The sequence below is a fragment of the Poecilia mexicana genome, unplaced genomic scaffold, assembly GCF_051168715.1.
Source record: "Poecilia mexicana isolate PSO_F unplaced genomic scaffold, ASM5116871v1 scaffold_6, whole genome shotgun sequence".
Taxonomy (NCBI): Eukaryota; Metazoa; Chordata; class Actinopteri; order Cyprinodontiformes; family Poeciliidae; genus Poecilia; species Poecilia mexicana.
Genome location: NW_028263375.1, coordinates 23,768,939 through 23,790,647, shown reverse-complemented (window position 1 = coordinate 23,790,647; position 21,709 = coordinate 23,768,939). Strand labels below are relative to the sequence as shown.

The 21,709-nt window shown below is 41.0% G+C and overlaps 1 protein-coding gene across 4 annotated transcripts in view; it reads left to right on the top strand.

Moving 5' to 3' along the window:
* The first annotated feature begins 4,123 nt into the window (after nt 1-4,123).
* The window catches only part of LOC106928906 (CUGBP Elav-like family member 2), a 34,185-nt gene continuing 16,599 nt past the window's right edge, over nt 4,124-21,709 (top strand). The window contains exons 1-4 of one of the 4 annotated variants that reach the window (XM_015005545.2): nt 4,124-4,503; nt 15,265-15,461; nt 19,168-19,250; nt 21,369-21,417. In XM_015005545.2, coding sequence (XP_014861031.1) covers nt 4,433-4,503; nt 15,265-15,461; nt 19,168-19,250; nt 21,369-21,417 — 400 coding nt within the window. In that variant the 5' untranslated portion in view covers nt 4,124-4,432. Of the gene's footprint in view, nt 4,504-15,264; nt 15,462-19,167; nt 19,251-21,368; nt 21,418-21,709 lie in introns of those variants that run through there. The other 3 variants (XM_015005553.2, XM_015005542.2, XM_015005505.2) reach the window with 3 other exon arrangements.

Below are 21,709 nucleotides of genomic sequence, written 5' to 3'. Positions count from 1 at the left end.
ACAGATAAAGGAAAGAGGAATCACACAGATAGAGGGAAGAGCAGGAAGAGTCAAACAAAAAAAAAACAAAGCAAAACAACAACAACAACAAAAAAAGTGTCCGTTGCATCAGTTGGATTTTCTTTTCCAGAGCACCGATGTTGGAGCACTCCTCTGAGCTGGCCCTGGTGCAGAGTCTGTATGCCAACAGCATGCGCTGCCCCCCCTCTGCGGCCGGGATCTCTGTCAGGAATGAGGACCTGTCTATGAGGTACGTTTCTGGGGCTGGCCCCCTCATTCAGTTTTGGATAAGCTTTTGTGGAGCAGCCTGTATTTGGACTGCCTCTTTGTCTGGACTGGATTTTGTCACAGGATGTATTGTTTCCAGTTGAGCGTTCTCCCATGCTGCGCCTGTAGGCAGGATGGTCTCTCTGTGGTGTTTCCATAAGTGTGTGTGTGTATGTCTCTCTCTCTCTGTGTGTGTGTGTGTGTGTGTGTGTGTCATCTCTCTGACTGGGTTTAGCTTTTTAAATCAACTAATTATCGCACGGGAGGAAGAGGGAGATGGAGACAAGTCTGTTTTGTTTGAACTTGGATCCCAACCTTAGAGCGTTTGGTTTAAAGTTGTTCAACAGTTTGAAGAAATGTGGTTAAGAGAGGAGAGGATGATGGACACAAACTCAGAGATAGGACATCAACAAAAGACACCTTGATGTTCAGAGTCTGTCGAAAACAGCTAAAAATATCAATTGTCATGTAAATAAGAAGAAACCTTTCTGTGCAAATTTGCAGAAGTGAAGCGACGAGGCAGAACCGTGCGCAATCAGTCTTATCTGGACCGGGGCAGATTTCCTTCACACGGCTTGATAAGACCGTAGTTCACCCTCTCCATTTTGAGAACCCTTCAGCTGCTCCTCAAATAATTTTATTGCAATAAATAAATAAATAATCCAGAGTTGAGAAATAAAAGTGTGCTCTTAGGAGCTGATCTCATTTGAAGCTGACCTATTTTTACACCCTGCAGCTTGTGATGAAGTGGAGCGAATTTAAATGCACAGGGGATGTTGATGATGTTGTTGATGATGATGATGATGATGATGATGATGATGATGATGATGATGTTGATAGATGGGATGCGATTTATTTATTTATTTAAGTTGCACTGCATGAGCAGGATGTGTTTGATGTAAACAACAAAAGCATGGCGGCATGGAGAAGATTAAAATGGGATTACAGTAGCAGCAATCTGAGATTAAGAGTCAAGTATTAGAAGGTGCCGGCATCTCAACACCGGCGGCCTGTGGCATCAACTCGAACACAGAAATCTTATAGAAAAAGCAAGTGCATGCCAGAAATACAGAAATTATATATATATATATATATATATATATATATATATATATATATATATATATATATATATATATATATATATATATATATATATATATATATATATATATATATATGTGTGTGTGTGTGTGTGTGTGTGTGTGTGTAAATGCTGAATGCATTCTTCACCTACAAGAACTCATTAGATCTAAGGTAACGTGTGGACTCTGATGATGGTATTTAGCCTCCATCTTGATGAAACCTGATTCTCCAGAGAGGTTTTGCACAACCTTTTTATAGCAGCCACCCCCCCTCGAGCTTAATGGTAGCTCACGCAGGACCGTGGGCTTCTCTGTACGTACCGCAGAATAGCTTGCATTATCACGTCACGCACGCCACCCCTCTTCATAAACACTATTTATTTAATAGAGCGTGCTGAACGCCGGTGCCAGGTCGCCTTGAAATTGCTATGGATACGAGGATTAAGTCAGCTTTCATAAATGGGCTGTTTCTTAACGCTCGCTATGAATAATATTTCAGGACCGCGCAGCTGCCGGGGCCAATAATGAACGGTTCGATAATTAGGCTAAAACCCCTCCTGTCTCTCTGCCGAGCTGCACTTGACAACGACCCCGCATCGACCCCCCCACCCACCCCCCCAACCCTCTCCATCGGCCCCCACTCTCTTTTCCACTCGCCCCCTCGTGTGCGGAGGGCCTCGCCCTGCAAATCCGGCTCAACAAAGGAGGATAGGCTCCCCCTCCCCCAGAGAAACAACAGCTCAGCACCGGCACAAAGGGGGATATGACCTGTGACACTGGGGGGAACAAGAAAAACCGCATTTCAGCTATTTCACTTTTGGCTTTTCTGCAATGTAAACTATGGAACGAGCTGGAACATCACGGTGACTAACCTACTGACCTTTTACAATGAATAGTAAAAAAAAAAATCAACAACAACAGCAGAAAACATAAATGGAAGAGCAACTGATACAAAGTGTAAACATTTTTAGTGCTCTGATAAAAATCTGCAGTGCTCTTCTTTTAAGCCTTTTATAAAAAAAATAAAAAAAACCTATTCAAATTCAGTGGAGCTCAGTGCCTTCCACGTTTTGCCTTTCTTGTTTTCTAAATCTTGTTCCAACAAAGAGAAATATAAGGACATTTCAGGTCAGCATGAGATTCATGGTCCAGTCTTACCCAGGCAGTAACAGCTCTCAGGTTGTTCACACACTCTGGTACAGTAATGCTCTTCCATCTTTGTCTGAACACCTCCATTTTCATTCTGTAGACCTGCAGTCACTCATTCCATTACATAAGCATCTTTCACTCTCTGACCAATGGGAGGCGGCGGTTTTGTACATTTCCAAGTCTTTTTTATCGTCTTTTTTTTTATCAGTAAGAATATTTGAAAGCTATGACTGTAGGTTTTATTCCAAGGTGCCCAGCAAAAGCATCAATCAAGTCTTTTTACATCCTGTCACGCAGGCACAAACTTCCACTGGAATGAAGCGACTCATCCGCAATGACAATCTAGAGATCGAAATGTCTTCTCTTTGCAAAACAGGTCCAGCTTGGTCGGATTGCGTAGAAAGCTCCTCTGAGTGGGAGTTTGCAAGTCTTGCAAGAATTCTCAACTGGAATAATGTCTGGACTTTGATTGGGCCGTTCCAACTCACAAATATGCTTTGGTCCAGACGATTTAATTCTGACAGATTTTCTGTCTTGCTTCCCTAATTCTATCTCGCCATCGACTCTAACCAGCTTCTGTCGCCCTGCTGAAGGAAACCTGACCCACGTGTTGTTGCCGAGATGATTTGAGATGCAGATGATGCGTTCACTAACGGTGTTTCTTCCACACATAGCGTTTTCTATGAATGCCTACACAGCTTAGTTTTGGCCTAGTGTAATCTGAAACCCGTCCTCTTTCACATGTTTGCTGTGCTCTGTGAAGGATGTTTGGCTTTCTTCTTGCAACTCTGCCACGTAAAGGCAAGATTTATGGTGTGCACCACTAGCAGTTGTCCTGTCGACAGATTTTTCTCACCTGAGCCTCCTTCATTTTTTGGATGCTGTATTGAGCAGTGCTCTCTCTCAGATATTTAAAGCCTGGGTTATGGTTTTACAACCAACCCTGTTTTAAACTTTTACACAACTTCACTTCTGACCTGCCTGCTGTGTTCCTTGGTCTTCATGATGATGTTTATTCTGACTGTAATGATTCATGTTTTTAACAAACCGTCCGGGCCTTTTCAGTACACTTCCTGTACTGCCCTGTACTTAAATAGGACAAAGGTGACTTCGCGCTGGATTTTATCTTGGGGTGATCGCGTAAATGGGGTTGAGTACAAATAAATGCCACACTTTTTAGGTTTTTTGTTTGTTTCATTTGCTTTCCTTCCTTCACGTTTTGTGCCGGACTCAATGTCCACCAAATACATCAAATCCTACAAGAGGGTTAACAAGACAAGAGGTGGAAATGTTCAAGGGGTATTCAAACTACAAAACGCTGTTCGAGGAAACAAACAAACAAACAAACAAACAAAAAAACAAAAATAATTTTCCTCCACGTCTGTTATTTCTTTTCAAACTGTTATCTCTCTAAACCCCTCCCCCCTCAAAAATAGCTTTGCCTCTTATCAGTGACTGTAATATCCGCACGAATATGAATCCAGCAGGCCATTTCTAAATGGGACTGCAGAGAAGAGGGAATCTTTCAATATAGAAGCACAGCAACCATTCTGCTGCCAGTAATAGATAATAAAGTCTCCACGGAGCACCAAGTGGGGCACAGATTAATTTTATATGGGGGTCAGAGATGCTGCTGGCGGCGTGGTTTCAGACTTTTCTGGCTCTGGCCACGCCTCTGCTTTGCTGCAGTTCGGTGAGCAGAGACAGAAAGCAGCTTGCCTTGCCTGAGTTTATTTCATTCGGAAGACTAGGGAGAAGCAAGGCGGACGCTCGTTGCCCCCCTCCTCTCTCTCGCTCTCTCCCATGCAGCTTTGAAGAAGAAGACGCCCCCTCCCTGCACCTGCTCCGCTTCGTCTTCTCGTCTCGCAGGAGTTCAGCCTCTCGCTCTGTGCGGGCGTCGCTTCTCTCATTGTTCGACGCTGTTTCTGAGCATGACTTCGACGTACAACCTAGATTTCCTGCCCCTCACCGAAAGTCGGTTAATGACTTCGAGCGACACAATGTAAGTAGCTCGGGAATCAATTTCTGTCGTGTTGCCATTTCGCTTCTTCAGGCTCGGAAAGCCCCGTGAGTGTTTTTTTTTTTTTTTTTGAGGTGGAGGGGAAAAAAACAACACAGTTGAGGCTAGCGCTAGCTTCCTGGTATGCTAACGTTGCTAACGGCAGTGACGGGATCCGCTCACCTGGAGTTCAACTTGGTTGTTTAAAGTTTGAAGACTGCCAACAGGGGAGCAGCTGTGTTTTAGTTGGGACAATTAACTCGTCTCCAAGAGAGAGGCCGGGCGCTGTTTGGGAGTTAAAAATGTGTTTTGTCGAAGAATAAACGCAGTTAGCTATGCGGGGCGCAGCATAGTCGACTGACATGTGCTTCCGGAGATCACACGTTTCAGTATCAGTCCAGAAAAACAACCCTGGGCAGCTTGTCCAAACACTGTGTTCTTATCTATTTGTGCTTCTGTAACTGAACAAACGCAGCACCACCTTCATGTTTGGAGCCTTACGTTGTACAAGCAAACAGGTTCAGAGTGCTTAAGCAAAACGGAAGGTGTTTAATTTCACTTTAAAGCTAAGGTCCCTCTACCACTTCAACTCGTATTTACTGAATATTGACAGGCTGCGTTGGCATTTATTTCCCCAGTAGTTACACAAGCGGAGGCTCGTTTGACGCCCCTTTAGTATTGATAACAGACGTCGTTGTCAACGTCCATGTTGAAATGCGAGTGCTCGACGGCAGAAAACACGTGGTTTGCTACATTATTGAGCCATTAATGGAGGTCTTGTGACAGAGTATGTAAACAAGACAGAGGGCTGGGGGTGCTAACCAGCACTGCTGTCCCGCTCGCATAGCGTTACCTAATTTTATTTGGGAAACAAGATGGAAGTTGAGCAACGTAGTACAAAAAAAAAATTAGCAGGTCAATGACACGTCAAACTTGGATGTTGTCTTCCCCCCCCCCCCTACATTTGAATCTCTAAATATGCCCCTCCGGATAAATAAAAAAAAGAGATGATCATCTAGTTTTATTTTTATTTTTACATAATTTATTTTTTATTTCAATTATTTTGCATAGCTCAATAATTTTAGGCTTTGGCTGGCTTGGCTGGGTCCAAACTCCTGATTTAAATTAACAGACTTCTGCAGCACTTGATGTCATGCAGGAGGAAATGCTAGTAGGCCTGTCACAATAACCAATAAATCAGTTGATCACATGATAAATTAAAACAATCTCAATAATTTCCATTGGTATGATTCCTCGTTTCTCTTTTTCTCTCTCTTTTTCTACCAAAAACTGGATAAAAGTCTTAAGTTTGGTGCTTTGGTCTCAACTAGCTCTTATTTAGAAGGACAGTTTTGTCTACAAAGACTTTAAAAATCATTTTATTTGTTGTTTTGTTTATTTATTTTGGATATTTAAAATGTCTTCCAGCTCCAGTGTTAAATGTTCATGAGAATTTAAAGGTTATTGATCTTATAGAATGTGCTCTTGCATTAGTATTTTGCCATTACCATTAAATTCCTTGAAAATGGTCTCAAAACAACATTATCGTTTATCGCAATAACGTCTGGAACGATTTATTGTCCACCATAATTTATCGTGACGGGCCTAAATGCTAGTACTGAATCAGGTGTGATGAAGCAAAGGAACAGTTAAACATGTAAGACAGTGGACCGTGAGGACCAGGATTTTTCTCTCTTGTGCAATATGGGCTGTTTCTAAAAATTTCTAGTTTTAAGAAGCGATCATAAACGTGGAAATTGGAGCAGTAACCTTCACTCGCATTGAAGCAACTGTTTTAGAAGGGCTCTGAGCCATAAATGGCATCTGTGTTGCAGGAAAAAAAAGGATAATCTGTGCAATAAGCAAATGTTTGCAAATCTTGTACATTTTGTGCTTATGCTTTTATGTATAGGAATTAAATTGGAGATTAATAATTATCCACGTGATTATGACTGTAATAAGTGTGCAGGAGTGGAAATAATTGTTTACTTTCTGTTTTACTATAAACTGTTTTTACAGAACATTATGAGAATGTCATACTAACCAATGCCGAGTGGGATTTATTGTTCAATCTCAGTTTCATTATAATGTCATAAGAGGCTTTTTTTTTTTTCTAGCCAAGAGTAGGTGTAAAACTGGAGAGGCTGTTTTTAAAATGAGAACCACTGATGGTGGCAACGTTTCGCTGAACTTGCATAACCTTATAACATTTGTTTCTATTTGGAGTGTTGTATTGAAATTTAAAATAGGCATGGATTGGGATGAGATTAATGCTGTATAATGATGGGTAATAATACCGTGGTGTAAAGGGTAATGGTATCTACAACAGCTTTAAAAATATTTTTAATTATGAAAAATTTATGCAGAAAAAATGCAACTGGAAATATTCCAAAGACAGTTTTAGTAGCGTTTTGTAAATTTTTCATAATCCTGACTGGAGGTGCACAGCAACAAGTGGCAGAGGAAAACTGTGGTTACAGACTTTGCAAAGGCGTTGGTGGGCTGATGACATGGGTCATGAGGGAGCCAGACTGAAGCTGACCATCAGAGCAGGAACCCGCAGCAACTAACCCTTCTGCTGTGGTTGATCGCAAACGAAGATATTATGAAAAAGGACCAGAAAGAGACAAACCATACAGAGCTACTGGTGAATAAATTTTCATGGACAGGATTCTTTCGTACAATGTAAAAATGTTTTGTATGCACCAGAGGCAGTGTTTTAGCAACACTGTTTCAGTCTAGAATGATCCTGTATCGGTTCCTCTGTATTATTATTATTATTATTTTTGTATTAACAAGACATTGACGGGCAAAAGGAAGCAATTATAGCAAAAATAAATAATTGCATAACTTCAGTTAAAAATATATTGGTAGACAACATGGTAGTATAATTGATTTCTTTTTCTTTCTTTTTTTTTGCAGGTTTGAACATTTAATCATGAAAATGTTCTTATCCCTTGAATTTAGAGCTATGTTAGTTTATCAATTATCCAAACTACTACAAATGACTTCATGCATTCTTCTTCTTCTCCTTGTTCGTGTTGTTCTTCTTCAGCTGAATATTGTTCATATTGCTGTACTAAACTGGAGCCTGTGTCACTCCCTCCCGATCAACTATGACCCGTCAGTCTGTTCTTAGTCGGCCGAGAATGGAGTAAACTTTCTGGATTTTGTTTCAAGATATCTTCTATGAAACGGCTCCAAATATAATGCCTTCCTGGGCTTTTTCAGGACTTGTAGCGCCTTGGAAACGATCTGGTCAGGCTCACAGTCAGCTGCTCCCCTCAGGGATTCTTTACTTCTCCACAAAACCACAAGTTACACCTTTCTCCTTTCGTGGGAAAATCTATACTATCCCTTTAAGAATGTAGCTTTTTTCCTACAAAGACATCTTGTAAGCAAGCGTATAACGGCCATCATTGTGTTTTACGGGTTAAATCATCTGACATCGTTTTTAAGTCAGGTGTTTAGCGTTTGCAGCCAGTCAAAGTATGAGTTCCTTTTAGTACAAATGTTATTCCACTTAGGGCTGTTGTAAACGAATATTTTAGTAATCGAGTAATCTATCGATTATTCTTACGATTAATCGAGTAATCGGATAAAAAAAATTATAAAATGAAATATTGGTAAATCTGGCATAATAGCGGTGTTACTATCAGATATCAATATCAGTCCAATTGTTCATATTTGAGCATCCCTAACAGTTGCTTTTTTGTAGTTTAGAAAACTAACCTGTAACAATAATAGCTCACTTTCTAAGTTAACCAGAAGAAAAGTTATAGAAAAATCTGAAATTATATTGAATTTAATAACAAAGAGGCAGGCTCACAAATATGCTTATAAAAAATGTCTACAATCCAGCTTTTAGTTTATGTATTCATCTTCAGTGAGTTTAATGGATTAATTAAACTCACCTTGCCACCTAACCTGTCACGCTTTGGGTTTGAAAATACGGGAAATGCCGCCTGGAGTGGGAGGAGAGGGCGAATGAACGAACATGGGGTGGAGGGGAGGAAATAGACCAGCGGACTGACGAACCGTTAGACCGGGGGACGAACACGGGGGAAGCAATACGGGATATTTACGACACCTTCACTGGTCACACTCAGAAACTCATCTACCAGCCATGTACGATGCGCTCCGCCACCCGTTTCTTCAGACCGGGATATGAAATTTATTGTGCGGTTCGTCGGTAAAGCTACATTTACACGGTAAGCATCAGCTACTCAGCCGCCCGCCCTGTTCAGGCTATCCGCTCACCTCAGCGCTCTTCCCGCCGTTCGCTTTCAACCAGCAGCCCCGGAGGAGAAATGCTGCCGTACTCCAGGCATTTCCCCAGTCATTTTAAGGATGCTTATTGGTTCCCCAAAAACGATAAAAAGTCGGGCATTATCATCAATCAATAAAATCCCCACGGGCCAATCTTGAAGATTGGACTTTATGCCGCTGAGACTTAGCTTTTGTCAACAACTCAGAGGCGGAAGTGAGAGCTCCGCGCAACGCAAATGAAGTCCCGGCCGGAACACGGTGCGCTAACTAATAAAACATAAATTAACGAAGCTTCGAGGCAGGTAAATTTTCCTCGAGGAATTTTAGTAATCGAGGTACTCGAATCATTCGAGGAATCGTTTCAGCCCTAATTCCACTACATAATGTTTTGTTCACTCTTTCGTTCCAGAGTGTCTTATTTACGGGACTTGTGGTGGCGATTACAAGTTGATGAAGTTGCATTTGATTGATTTATCTGCCTGGTTGTTGACAGTATGGGTGGATATCAGGGCTTAGATGTGATCCCTTGGCAGCCAGCAGAGTCATAATGCTATGCCAGTGAGCTAAGTGACACTGTAATCCTTTTTCTTGTGGTTGGTGAGCTGTTGATCAGTTTGAAGCGGGAGATCTTTGGCTCGGCAACAGGGAGCCGCTCGGGCTAGCTGATCCTCTTTCTTCTCCGTTTTGGGACTCTTAAGGACAGCTGTTATCAAAGCGGACACTGAGAGTCGGAAAATAAGTAGTGCTCAGATCTGGCTTGTCACCTGTTTTTCTGCTTCTTCTGCTTCTGTTTTGAAGTTGTAATTACAAGACCGGAGCCACACGAACAGCTTTGAAACGCTCATAATCACGTCTGCCGTGCTCAGCAGGGGGTTATTTTGATCAAAGGTTGACCAAATTCTTCCGCAAGCAAAAAATATCGAGGAAAATGCTCAATATTTTTACCGTTGCATAAACATCTAGATCAGAGGTTTTTTAAGGATGAGTGTATCTGAAGTTTGTGTATAAAACAAATGGCTGCAACTTATTAAAAGTTATGAAAAGGGTCGTGTGGCTGCGATTGAGAGGTGAGTATCTGTTGCTCGCATCAAGTTGAGTCGGCTGTCGAGTTTTTAAAGAGCGTCTTGAGTGAACAAGTCAAGTGGAGCCCTGACTGACTGGATATGGAGCATGTGACAAGCAGGGAAAAACGGCTCTCCTGTTCATATGCGGGGCAAAATCTTTGCTTTTGTTGAATTTGAATTGAATATTCATCACTGCATTCTTTGCATTGGTTTCTCCACAGATTGGAAAATGATGTTAATTGATTCTTGTGATTTTCTGCTCCCAGATTGATATAAAAAAATGTAAACTGAGTTTTATACCAGGGTTAAAATTGCAAGAACTAAAATTGCAAGAAATAAACTAAAAAGACAGTACATGAACCAAGCAAAGCAGTCTAATTTCTGCAGAAAAGCAGTATGTAAAACGTCTAACAGTCAATATCCTGCTTTTTTTTGTATTGATCAAGTTTTTCTAGACAGGATGACTCAGTTTTGCTTTGTTTGATCAAGTTTAATAATTGGCCTCAGCCAAATTTACATCCTTTTTTTTGTCAGTCACTTGATATTTCTGGTTTTATTACTGTTAAGGCAAAAGTAAAATGCAGTACAAATACAGTTGCACCTGTATTTGTACAGGTGCACCTGTACAAATACAATGTTAAATACGTTAACATTGGGTTAACGTATTTTAGATACATTAACCCAATGACAGGGTTAACGTCATTGGGTTAACGTTGTACAACTTACAACTTGTAAGTTGCAAGTTTTACAACTTGCAAATATCTGTTAAAAGGTAGCTTTACTTTCAGGAGAAACTGGAGAATAAAGTAGGTTTGTTGTGGACTAAAACCATCTTCAAATCAAATGCGGTTGCGTTTGTCTGCTTTGAGCTGCATGGCTGAAGTTCAGTTCCAGCTGAAGACTTAAATAAATTTCTTGCCGTTCGTCTGCTTGATTATTGGCTAACAAAAGCTTTTTATTGGCCAACGTTATCGATAACCGCCAGGGACACTTAGTGCGATTATGTAGCTAATGGGCCTGGCCTTGTCATCAGATGCTGGCCGTCTGTTAACATGCAGTCTGTTCAGGGGCTGATTGAACACGTCTGTCTTCATCAGGGGAAATGCAACAATGGAATTGGGCCATTTTGAGCTGAATTGGAGTTGATGCTAGAAGGGAAAACGTCTTAATTTCTCATCGGAACCACAAAGTGCTGATTAGCTCAAGCACTTGGTATGGAAATCAAATGACATTATCCCTCCTTTTGCTTTAGCGCCTGCAGCGACATCCATTCTTGGTGGTTTGTTTTGCAAAACATATGTCAGAGCAATTCTGCATCAAGGGATTTTCAAGTGCTTTGTAAATCCTCCCCTGTTTTCCTATTGAGAAGTTGCAGCTTCAAGTCTGTGGGAGTGATTATTTTTAATCACTCCATGACTAAAACAAAATGTTGTCAAAGATCCTTTAACAATCTTCTCGTGTTTCAAATAAAACCTGTTTTTTGTGGTATTGAATTAACGGTTATGGACAATATTCTCTTTGAAAACAGTTTTTAAGATGTTGAGCTATTGGATTTTTAAAAATGTTTCCTGTCATGCTTGACTACTAAAACAACCACAGGCAAATAGGCTCCCTCAGCTTCAGTTTCTCTAAACAACAACAGCAAATGTTTGATCAATAATAATTAAAGCAGCACTATCAAATACTGTCACAGTTATAGATCCATAGTAATACCAGGTTAACAGTCTTGGAGTCTGAGATTTGAGTTGTACTTTCTTGGTAAGGCAGTGACAAAAATATATCTTGGTGTATTAAAAAAAAGTTTCCAAACTTTATTTCCTCTTTCGTTATCTAGAAGGTGTCGTTATTTCCAGAGATGTGTTGAAACTCAGTAAAAATAAATAAGTCAAACTACCCTTTCAGTACTTCTTTAGCCTTTTCTTTAAGTCCTGCACAAATATAAAAGATCACAACCATAAATTTTATTCGTGTTGGACAACGAACTAGTAGAAACAGGCGATTGAAGGTTTAGATGCCAAGAAGTAGCAAATAAGGTTTTAACCTACTGACAAATTTGAATTAAACAATTATTTGTTTGTGGTTTGTGTGACACAAAGAGAAGACCCTACTACTAGACAAACATCTTCTTTTCGGGGGTTTACAGTCTTATAAAATTGTCAAAAACCGAGACTTTTAGAAACTGGAAATTTTCCCTGTTGCTGTCCAGAAATATTGCAACTTTTCTAAACTAGAACAGGAAGCTGTGAGATTGCTTTCCATCATTATCTGTGGAAACACCCCTGGTATTGTGACATTGTTCTTTACCCCTGATGGTTTAGCTATGAGTAATGTCTAAACACATGTGCTGAGCTTTTCAAATAATGTGCAGAATCAGGCAAAATGGCTCTTTGTGTGATGGACGCAGCAGAGGTGTCCATGGCATCAAAGCTCCCCCCCGCCCCCCAAAACACACACACCCACGGTCCAGATAAATCACCTGCAACAGTAGACATCCGGTGGTCCGGTCTCTGGCTTTGGGTGACGGGTCAGCTGCCGTAGGCCGTCTCTGAGCTTGTCGAACTGTCGCTTGACAAGATTGTTGATGGACGAGCCGCACAACGTCTCCATCGCTCTGTGACAGTTGAAGTTGAGCCGTCTATATTTAAGTAAACCGTCTCGCCGTGACAGCAGAATGTTTTAGATTTTTTTTAACCTTCCTGAGTATTGGGTGAATGATGGATAAACTTTTATTAAGAAATCATTTTTGTAATAATCGGCTCCACTTTTAATGATTAATAATGATTGCAGTTCATGCTGCTGCAGCCTGAACTGCAAGTAAGCAATCAGATGGCGAGTAGTCTAAAAATTATTGAACAGCATTCTTTGCCTGGAGCTGATTTATTGGTGAGCGAATAACTTAGTTGCGTGGCAACGCAATTTCTTAATGACTTTACCAAAATCTATTAACACGCTTTTGAAACGTTTTCTATTACTTAAAACAACAAGCATACATTCTGGCCGTACAACACATGACTGCGCTTTATTGATGTAATTAACTTTTTTTCCGTGTCCAATCAGTTCTTGCACACACACAGTTGTTGATGATAAATTTGCAATATAATCATACTTGCAGTTTGTAGATGTACATCTAAAACCTACAGTTGATTATTTTACAGACGCAACGCTGAATTTTGGTGGTTTGTAAACGTTACCTTTAAGACGGTGTTGTATCACAAAACTGCGAACCGACCTGCTGCTAAACACTACGGAAACGAAAGTAGATTCTTCACTCATAAATGCATAACAGAGCGTTTCTGTGTGAAATCTCTGGTTTCATTTTAGACATTTTGTTCCCTTCAAGTTTGAAGGCTTTGAATTACTGTACTCTCTTGGTCAACTTGCTCTTAACACACCATTGATGTGTTTTTCAAAAACAACTTTGAAAAAAATCTATATATATGTGTGTGTACCATTGTCGTTCCATTTCCTAGCAAAGCACTCCAGCTCATGGATTTTCTTCTATAGCTATTAGTTTTACCTGAAGGGATTTTTGCTTTAATCTCTATTTTTTTTTTCTTTCTTTTATTTGCTGTGTTGGGAGGATTTACAGCAGATATAAATCACTTAGTTCAACATGGCTTAAACATGTCAGAAAAACCTGTTTTGCAATACAAGGGCCGTCATTTTAATGATTAGTCTGGTGATTATGATCATATTTGACTGTGTGGTAAAGCAGTAGTTGAATATTTACAGTTCAATGTGGTAAATGTGCTATCAGTAGCATAATGAGATTAAATCGTGTGGCTTTAAACATATTTTATAGACATCAAGCGAAGTTTTAGGACATTACTGGCATTAAAGCCACTCTGTAGCAGAGGCAGTATTAATGCATTAATACAGACGCAGTCTGAGATGTTTGCTCTCTGTACACGTAGGGTTCGATCAAAAGCCCCTCAGTAAAATGGTGTGAAAGACCTTTTTGCAACGCTGAATGGTGTTACACACCAGGGCTGCGGCCTGCACAGACGAAACCCTCGACATGTTGCAAAGCATCTCTCTGACTCGGCCCATTGTGCTGCAGAGGAACGGCGAATAGTGTTCTCCAGCATGGGGTAACAATCACATATTGTTCGCCTGCTGTGGCGAAGAAGCTGTAGGTTACTCTGTACCATCGCCAGAGCGCCTGAAGAGAAGATGCACTGCAAAATCTCTGCCTGCTAACCAGCGATTTGTTGAGGTTCAGACCTCTGCAGTGCCGTTTTCTTGTAGCCGTTACTAGCTGCTGGAAGGAGGGGGGCCGCTCACCCCTTTATGTTTTTTGGAGGAGAGTGGCTTTTGTTTCACCACAGCTTTGCCCTGTCATGATTTGAAAATATCGACAGGCTCCAGGAGAAAAAGAAGAAGTCTTCCGAGGCGGGGAGTGGGATTTGCAGACGGACAGGAACCAAACCACGATTTGTTAGCATGTCGTTGAGGTCCCTCAAGGAGTTTGGTGTTTCAGCAGAGCGGCTGGGCTCGATTTATAAAAGATGGATGGCTCGCGTCCAGAGGTCTCTGTGTACCTGTGTTCTGGTTAAACATTTTTTAAACCCTGTAGTAAATGATGTTGTTTCATGTCCTGGTAACTATCAACTCTTATATCTCGTTTTCCTCCGAGGAGTTTTTACCCAATACCAATATTTATGTTTGTTTCTTTTTGGGTAGTCTGTCCCATTCAGATTATTTTGGCAATTGCGTATAACACAATGGTGCTACAGGTTCTCTGATGGTGGAAATCCAGTAGAAAATGAAGAAATCACAACAGTTCCCATCACTGTTCCTCTCTTTTAAACGAGTCTTTAAATGATTGATGCATGTGTTGTGCAAAAATGGTGGCATTTCATGACACTTTCATGAATAAGGGGGAAATATTTTCCATCATAATAAAATGTCAAGGTTATTGTGTAAGTTAACTGCTTCTTGCAGCAGCGAAACAAACAAATGTGAAGATGTTTCTATTTAAATACAAATGTGATTAAGTAAAGGAACTTTTTTTCCTAATCCTTTTTATTCTGAGCTGCTTCTAAACCTATAAATGTTTCATATTTGTTTCAGATGTTTTTTGGTGCAGTGAACCAGTTTGTTGAAAGTGGTCGTACCATTACCATTGAAAAAGATGGACTAATGTAACACTTTGAAGCAGATAATAGTCCTTGGGCTTCCTGAGAGGCAGGAAACTTTAAGCTGGGAGGAAATGGATGCTCTTACGCAAACTCGAGATGAAGCTGTTGTCTGCGGCAACCCTTCCATGAAGTCTCTGGAAATGCGTCGCGTTTCAGTTTCTACGTAGTAGTTGCCATCCGAAGCTGGACAGCAAAACAGTTTTGTGGCAACTAAAAATAGCAACTGAAACTTTGCGAGTTTTGCATGAAGCCCAGTCTGATATCGACACTTTTGTTTTTGTTACTCCTAGCAACGGCAACGGGAGCAAGATGAATGGGTCACTGGAGCACATGGACCAGCCCGACCCCGACGCAATCAAAATGTTTGTGGGACAGATTCCCCGGTCCTGGACGGAAACAGAACTTAAAGAACTTTTTGAGCCCTTTGGACCCGTGTACCAGATCAACATCCTCCGTGACCGGACTCAGAATCCTCCTCAGAGTAAAGGTATGACCACAAACGTGTGTGTTTTGGGTTTTTTATGCAAGAAGAAAAACATAATTGCATAGTTAGCCAGTCACAGTAAGACGGTACAGTCAAATCTTGATAAATTGTAATATTAGAGCTTTTTTTCCTGTATTCATCCAACTGACTGACAGAGACGAATACCTACAGCATCTAGGGATGTTCTTTAGGTTTTAAGCACCAAAGGAGGTTGCAGTATTTAAATGTGTGGTCTTCTAATACCGTCCTTTGTCTAATGTCTTCCTGCAAACGGTTGACCTTTGATCAACAGATTACAACCAGTGGTGTCTGCCTGGAATCATTTGTTCAGCTTCATTGAGGTTTTCGTTCTGCATCTTACTAAGCCATGACCTGCTGTCTAAAATCTAAAGTCTAGAATCATTTTTTTCCCCCGTGCAACTTTTGATTATCCAGCTTAACTAATTAATGTCTGGTCACTTTGAGCTATAAAATGACACCAAATGTTGCAGGTGTAGCTCCAGAGGAACACGATCGTTTCTGCTGCGGTTGAATGTTTCCAAACTTCTCAAACCTCCGAACCTAATTTGCTTACACACATAATTTTCTACAAGTACGCACACCTGAATAACCAATGCAAATTGCTTCAGAGGAACTTTTTTTTTCTCAATTTAAAATCTACATTTATTTGTATTTTGCTTAAGTACTATTAAACAGTGTCCATATTTAACATACCTATAAGAAAACATAAATTTTTTTTGGTCATGCTTTCATTCTAGAAGGTTTTTTTGTGATTGCATTACAGTGACTCAGTGGAATGATTCATAGTGGTTAGTGCGCTTTACACACAACCTTGGTGGAAAAAACGCAACAAATGGCCTTCAGCTGAAACCTGGTCACATCGACTGTAGTTGTCATCGTGTCAGTTGCTCTGTACAAGTTTAACAACCTTTATGGACAGTAATGGTTGTCTAGCTTTGATTTTTATTTTTTTTTTACCAGCAGGCAGCATTGACTTTATTTTATATTACAATAAATAGAAATGCCAGTGGTCTCCTGAATTTGATTGGTCGGCCAGTTGCTATGGATGAAGGCAAAAATTCATCATTTTAGTTTGGGAAGCTTGAGATTCAAGATTAACATTTCTGATTATGAACTACAATGTCCTGCAGTTTTCTCCTTCTTGGATGACTAAGGTTTTTTTCTTTATACATATTGCATATCTTCCATGTCTCTGTGGTTCATTTGAATGATCCAAATTTTTTACACCTTTCCAAATTTACAGGCGGTGCCTCTCCCCGAAAACCAGTGAAACCCCACGGAGCTCGTTTTTCTCCTTGAACGTGAAAACATAGACTCCTCAGTGCTGTTCGTCGGGAGAGTTCAAAGACCTCCTTTTAAGATCGGCCCCTCCCTTCCTCTGTCAGCTGTGATGGTCTATTGACATGATAATGACATGTAAATTTATTCTGATAGATAATCTGGCCTGATTATAGCTGCCTTTGGCTCACCTAAACTGCGAGATAAATTTCCTCCAGTGATAAAACTGAACACAAACACTCCTTGTACTCTTGTGTAAAGCCATAACAATTTGAACCAAATAATAATGGCCGAGTGTCATCTGCCATTATGTATGAAAAGCTATGAACTCAACCACTCATTTTTCTACCTTGTCATATTTTTTCCCTATTAGGAAATTGATTATGCCTTCACTAAAGTACTGCCCCTCGGACATTTTCATATCTTGTCACGTTTCGACTACAAATTTTAGTGGTTTTTATTCAAACCAGAGACCATCTAATGGGGTTGGAAACCCCTGGTTTAGATCAAATTATATTAGATTAGCCTCATCAATGCTCCATTCTACATCCAATTGAGGAATCTGTGTCAATTTGTCTCTACAAAAAAACCTTCAAATTCATTACTTATCATTGGTCCATCACTTAAAATCCCAGTAAAACACCTTAGTTTGTTGCAGTGTGACTAAATCTGAACAGATCCTGCAGATAAACTACTTTAGCAGCCAGGGTAGATTCTGTTTGTCTACTGACCTATCGAGGGCCGTCAGGTTGCCGATGGCTTTTAGGTCACATTGTGCACAGGTCATGAAAAATCATCTGACTCTCATGCCTTTCTGGGAGGTTTATTTAGCTCCGACAAATTGGAGTCCAGGCTAAGCAGAAGAGAAAGGGAGCTCTCAGCTGGTTGTGAAAGAGTGCAGCTTGATGCATATTAGAGTTCAACAGCCCTCCCCACAGCCTGGGAGCTCCAGTAACAGAATAATACACACTATGTAGGTCAGAGACGCTGCAGTGCTCCACTTCCCCAACCCAGTGAAACTGACGGGCTGGAACGCCACTGGCGGTCTACTGGGACGGAAGGATGAGAGGCTTTTTTTTTTCTTATTTCTCACCCCGCTCTTCATTTTTCATTCCCCTCCCCCATCATCTATCTTCTTGCTTGTTCTCTTTTTGGGTTCTTTGTGCTCTTTTCATGCCTTGTGCACACTTCTTGGATTTGATTCTTGCATAACGCTGAAATGCTCGGGACAAACGTGTTGGTTGTTCTGCTCCGGCTCGCCGGTGCTGTTCGGACTCGCCATTTGTGAATCGGTGTCTCCTGATGGCTTTCCACCACTGGTCATCTCTCTGGACATGTCAGTCCTATCCAACTTGTTTTGCACGGTGTCACTGTTGTTGCCTACAACATCACATCACATTATAAGCATGGGAGCCGTACCACCGCTGGCATTTCCTGTTATTCCAGTTTTTGAATATATTTTAACCCACAACACTGAAGGCATTAATTTTGATTTGTGAGCCCTCGATCTCAATAATGAAGTTGATTATTTCCCCAACAACTGGCTGTATCCAATCCTGTTTTTTTACCCTCTGGTGGAGAATCCAGGTACTACAGATGACTCGTATCCAAGATGGCTGCAGTACCTGCTAAGACATAGACCAAGTTATTATTTTGAAGTCTCTACATGAATAAATGACGGAATTGCAAAAGGTTTCCTTTAATAGTCACAATTTAAAAATAAGTCAAATGTTTTATATAAAAACGGGTGAAAATGTATCGTTATAAAACTTAGGCCTACTTTTGCAGCCATATTTATTGGCTTAGTGCAGAAGTTCAGAGGAATAATTAATTTAATTTATGTCCGTCTGTCTTTAGACCTGAGCAAACTTGACAAAATCTGATTGAAAAGTTTGTGAAATCTGACATTTACAAAAGGCTATGTACTTCCACTCCCATATCCAATACTCAGAAATATAAAACTGTAACATTACCTTCCTGTTTTCTGCTAAACGTTTTACTTCACAGCCTTAATGAATCGCAGACATGTCATGTGAACCGTAGTTTCTTTTCAAACAGCTTTTTTAATCTGTTTTCTTTTTATTTTTACATCTCACTGACTGAACATGGCTAACTCTGAGTTGTTCCACCACTCTGGTGATCTTACTGTAGCCTGGTTATGTTTGGGCGTGGTACCTTCACTGTTATGAGAAGATTGGATTTTTGAGTTCCAGCTATCCCACCCCAGATCGGGGCTGATCTGAATGTTTGCTGATTTCTGTCACCATCCTTTTCTGCGTGCATTATATTTTACAGCATGCTTTGTCTCATTTAATGTATTGTTGTTTTTTTTACTCCTGCGTTTTAACGTCGTTTCTGTCTCCTTCTCCGCTCCCATTGTTTGCCCCTCTTGTTTTTTTCCACTCTGCAGGATGCTGTTTTGTAACTTTTTATACAAGAAAAGCTGCACTGGAGGCCCAGAATGCACTGCACAACATAAAGACCTTAAGTGGGGTGAGTAAGCACAGCATGGGATGCTTTTAGCTGCCCCAGCCCCCACCCCACCCCCATATCCCTGGTGCAGGCTGGGAGCTGCACACTGGCCAGTAATGAGCTCTCGGTTCACTGAAGGCCTGTCTGGCCCTGGAAAAATATCAAGCCCCTCTATCAGTAACATTGAAACCAGGACTGTCCTGAACTTCAATACACTTGAACCGATGAGTTAAACACAGACGCATTCAGGTGGGATTCAAAGAGCCTTTGGCTGTTGATTCTTCAGCAGGACGCGTTGTTTGATTTGCATGACACCATGCAAGTTCATGGTGCCTGGGCATCCTTTATAAAGTCCTAAATTCAATAAAATAATGCAAGTTGACCTTAAACACGTTGGGTTTTAATTTTTGTTGTGGCAGGATTATTCAACCGTATACATGCATTTATATATATTTTTTCTTGTAGGACTTTTTGTCAGGTAAAAATTTTTAGTTGTGCTTGTGCATCTTCATTGCGTTCTGTGTTTTGAAGTTGGCTACCGCTAACTAGCAGCTATTATACCCTTGCTCGCTAACTAGCTAGCTCTTTGTGTCAGTCGGTGGGTGATGGGCTTGACACACGGGGAATGACGGGGACAAGCAAAAGTCGTCGCCACTCGGGATTCAAAAGCGTCAATAGTAACAGAAGTTTAATATTTTTCAACTTGTGTCGCGTCACAAACTTGCGTGTCCTCGTCTATGTGTAAGGGCTCAAAATTTCACAAGAAATTAATGGAGAGGGAGTGATGTCGCCTCCTGTGTGTCGAGCCGTTTTTAAGTGCAAATGTATTTTTGTTTTCGCCGTTGGCTCACTTCTGCTTCCAGCTCATATGAAGCTAGGTGCATTCTGTGCAAAATGTTTTTTTTTTTTCCCTTAAATTTCCATTCATGGTGCCATTGAAAATGTCTTTACAAAAGTCTTACATTTGACTTGCGGAACCCTGCAGATACGCTGAAGTTATTAAAGGCTTGACTTTATGAATCATTGATGTCTGTGTACATTTTTAACTCCGAGTTGAAGCCTTAAAAGTATAGAGCAGCTCGGCTGAGTGGTGCCATATTTCATCCGATTTGTCCAGCGAGATTGCAGCGCGCTCAACTGGAGCAAGGGCTTGTTAAAGCTACAAATCTGTCACGGCCGCTGGTCGCTCTAAATGACGCCTTCCAGTCAATTAAATCCATACCAGACAAGTCCAGGTGTCGATTAAAACCGTAGCTCGCCGAAAAGTGAGGGGAGCCACTTTTCAGCGAGCTCATAGCCGCGTATTGAACCGGGGTGATGAATGAGTGTCGAGGCCGAGTGTATAGCGGTGGCTCTCTTCGCTGGAAGACCATCCATCAGCTCGACATTTCAAATGGTGCGCTTCAAATGCCAATCCCTGGTCCTACTGTTACTGGCATTTCTGCAGGTGTGACTGAGTTAGCTTTGTGTTGCGGTGGAAAGGCTCGTATCAGTTCCTCTGTTATCTCTCCCCTCCGCTGCTGCTCTCTGCTTGGTCGTCGGCGCTAGCTGGTCCCCACGCTGAGCGGGCCATCTGTCGCGTCCCTCGTCAAAAACAAACCCGCTATTTCTCAAGTACGACGTGCTCGGGCGTCTCAGGCTTCTTTCATGTTTCGTGGTTTGTAGACAATCTTATTGGGTTAACGTATCCTGCCTCCACTTCTTCTTTTTATAACAAGATTGAGAAAGAGCAGCGTGTTCAGAGATGTCGTTCTAGCTAAAATTAGGTTGCTCACATCCAGGATTTGCCACTCCTTGTTCGACAGGATCAGATGGTGTGAAGGAAGTATTTTAAGATCAAAAAGTTATTAAACGCCTGCTAAAGTTAGCCAGCTTGTCAACGTCTCCAAATTGTTCTGAAGAAGAAGAAGGAAGTGGGGAGGAAGAATCGATATATTCAGCCTGAAGTGAAATTGCACACTGGAGATTTGATATCCACCAGCAGCTTTGACACCTACCCGGCATCTCAAACTGGTATATTATGATCTTTAAGTGACAGATGCTGGATTGAAGGTGTGTGAAGTTTAAGAGACTGATGTGATGAGATGGTTTATGTTGATGACTGGCTGAGTCTTAATCATTTCTTTTTGTTTCCCACAGATGCATCATCCTATCCAGATGAAACCTGCTGACAGTGAGAAAACAAGTGGTAGGTGGCTGCTTTTGAAACAAAACCCAAAGGATTTGATAAAGGGGTATATTTTGACTTTAAAAATAAAAGAAAAAAAGAGGAAAGGGACTCATGGTTCAGTGGTTGGAGCGGGTGCACCGTGTCAGCCTGCAGTGCCAGCTGTCCTGGGTGTGAATCGCTTCCCCCTCCTCATTCCTGTCTGGAAACTGTAAAGTGAAACCCATTAGTGCCCACAGAATTAGAGGAAAAGATGCCACATTTTAAAGAAACAATGGAGGAAAAGAAAAGTGAGAAATTTGACATTTTCAGT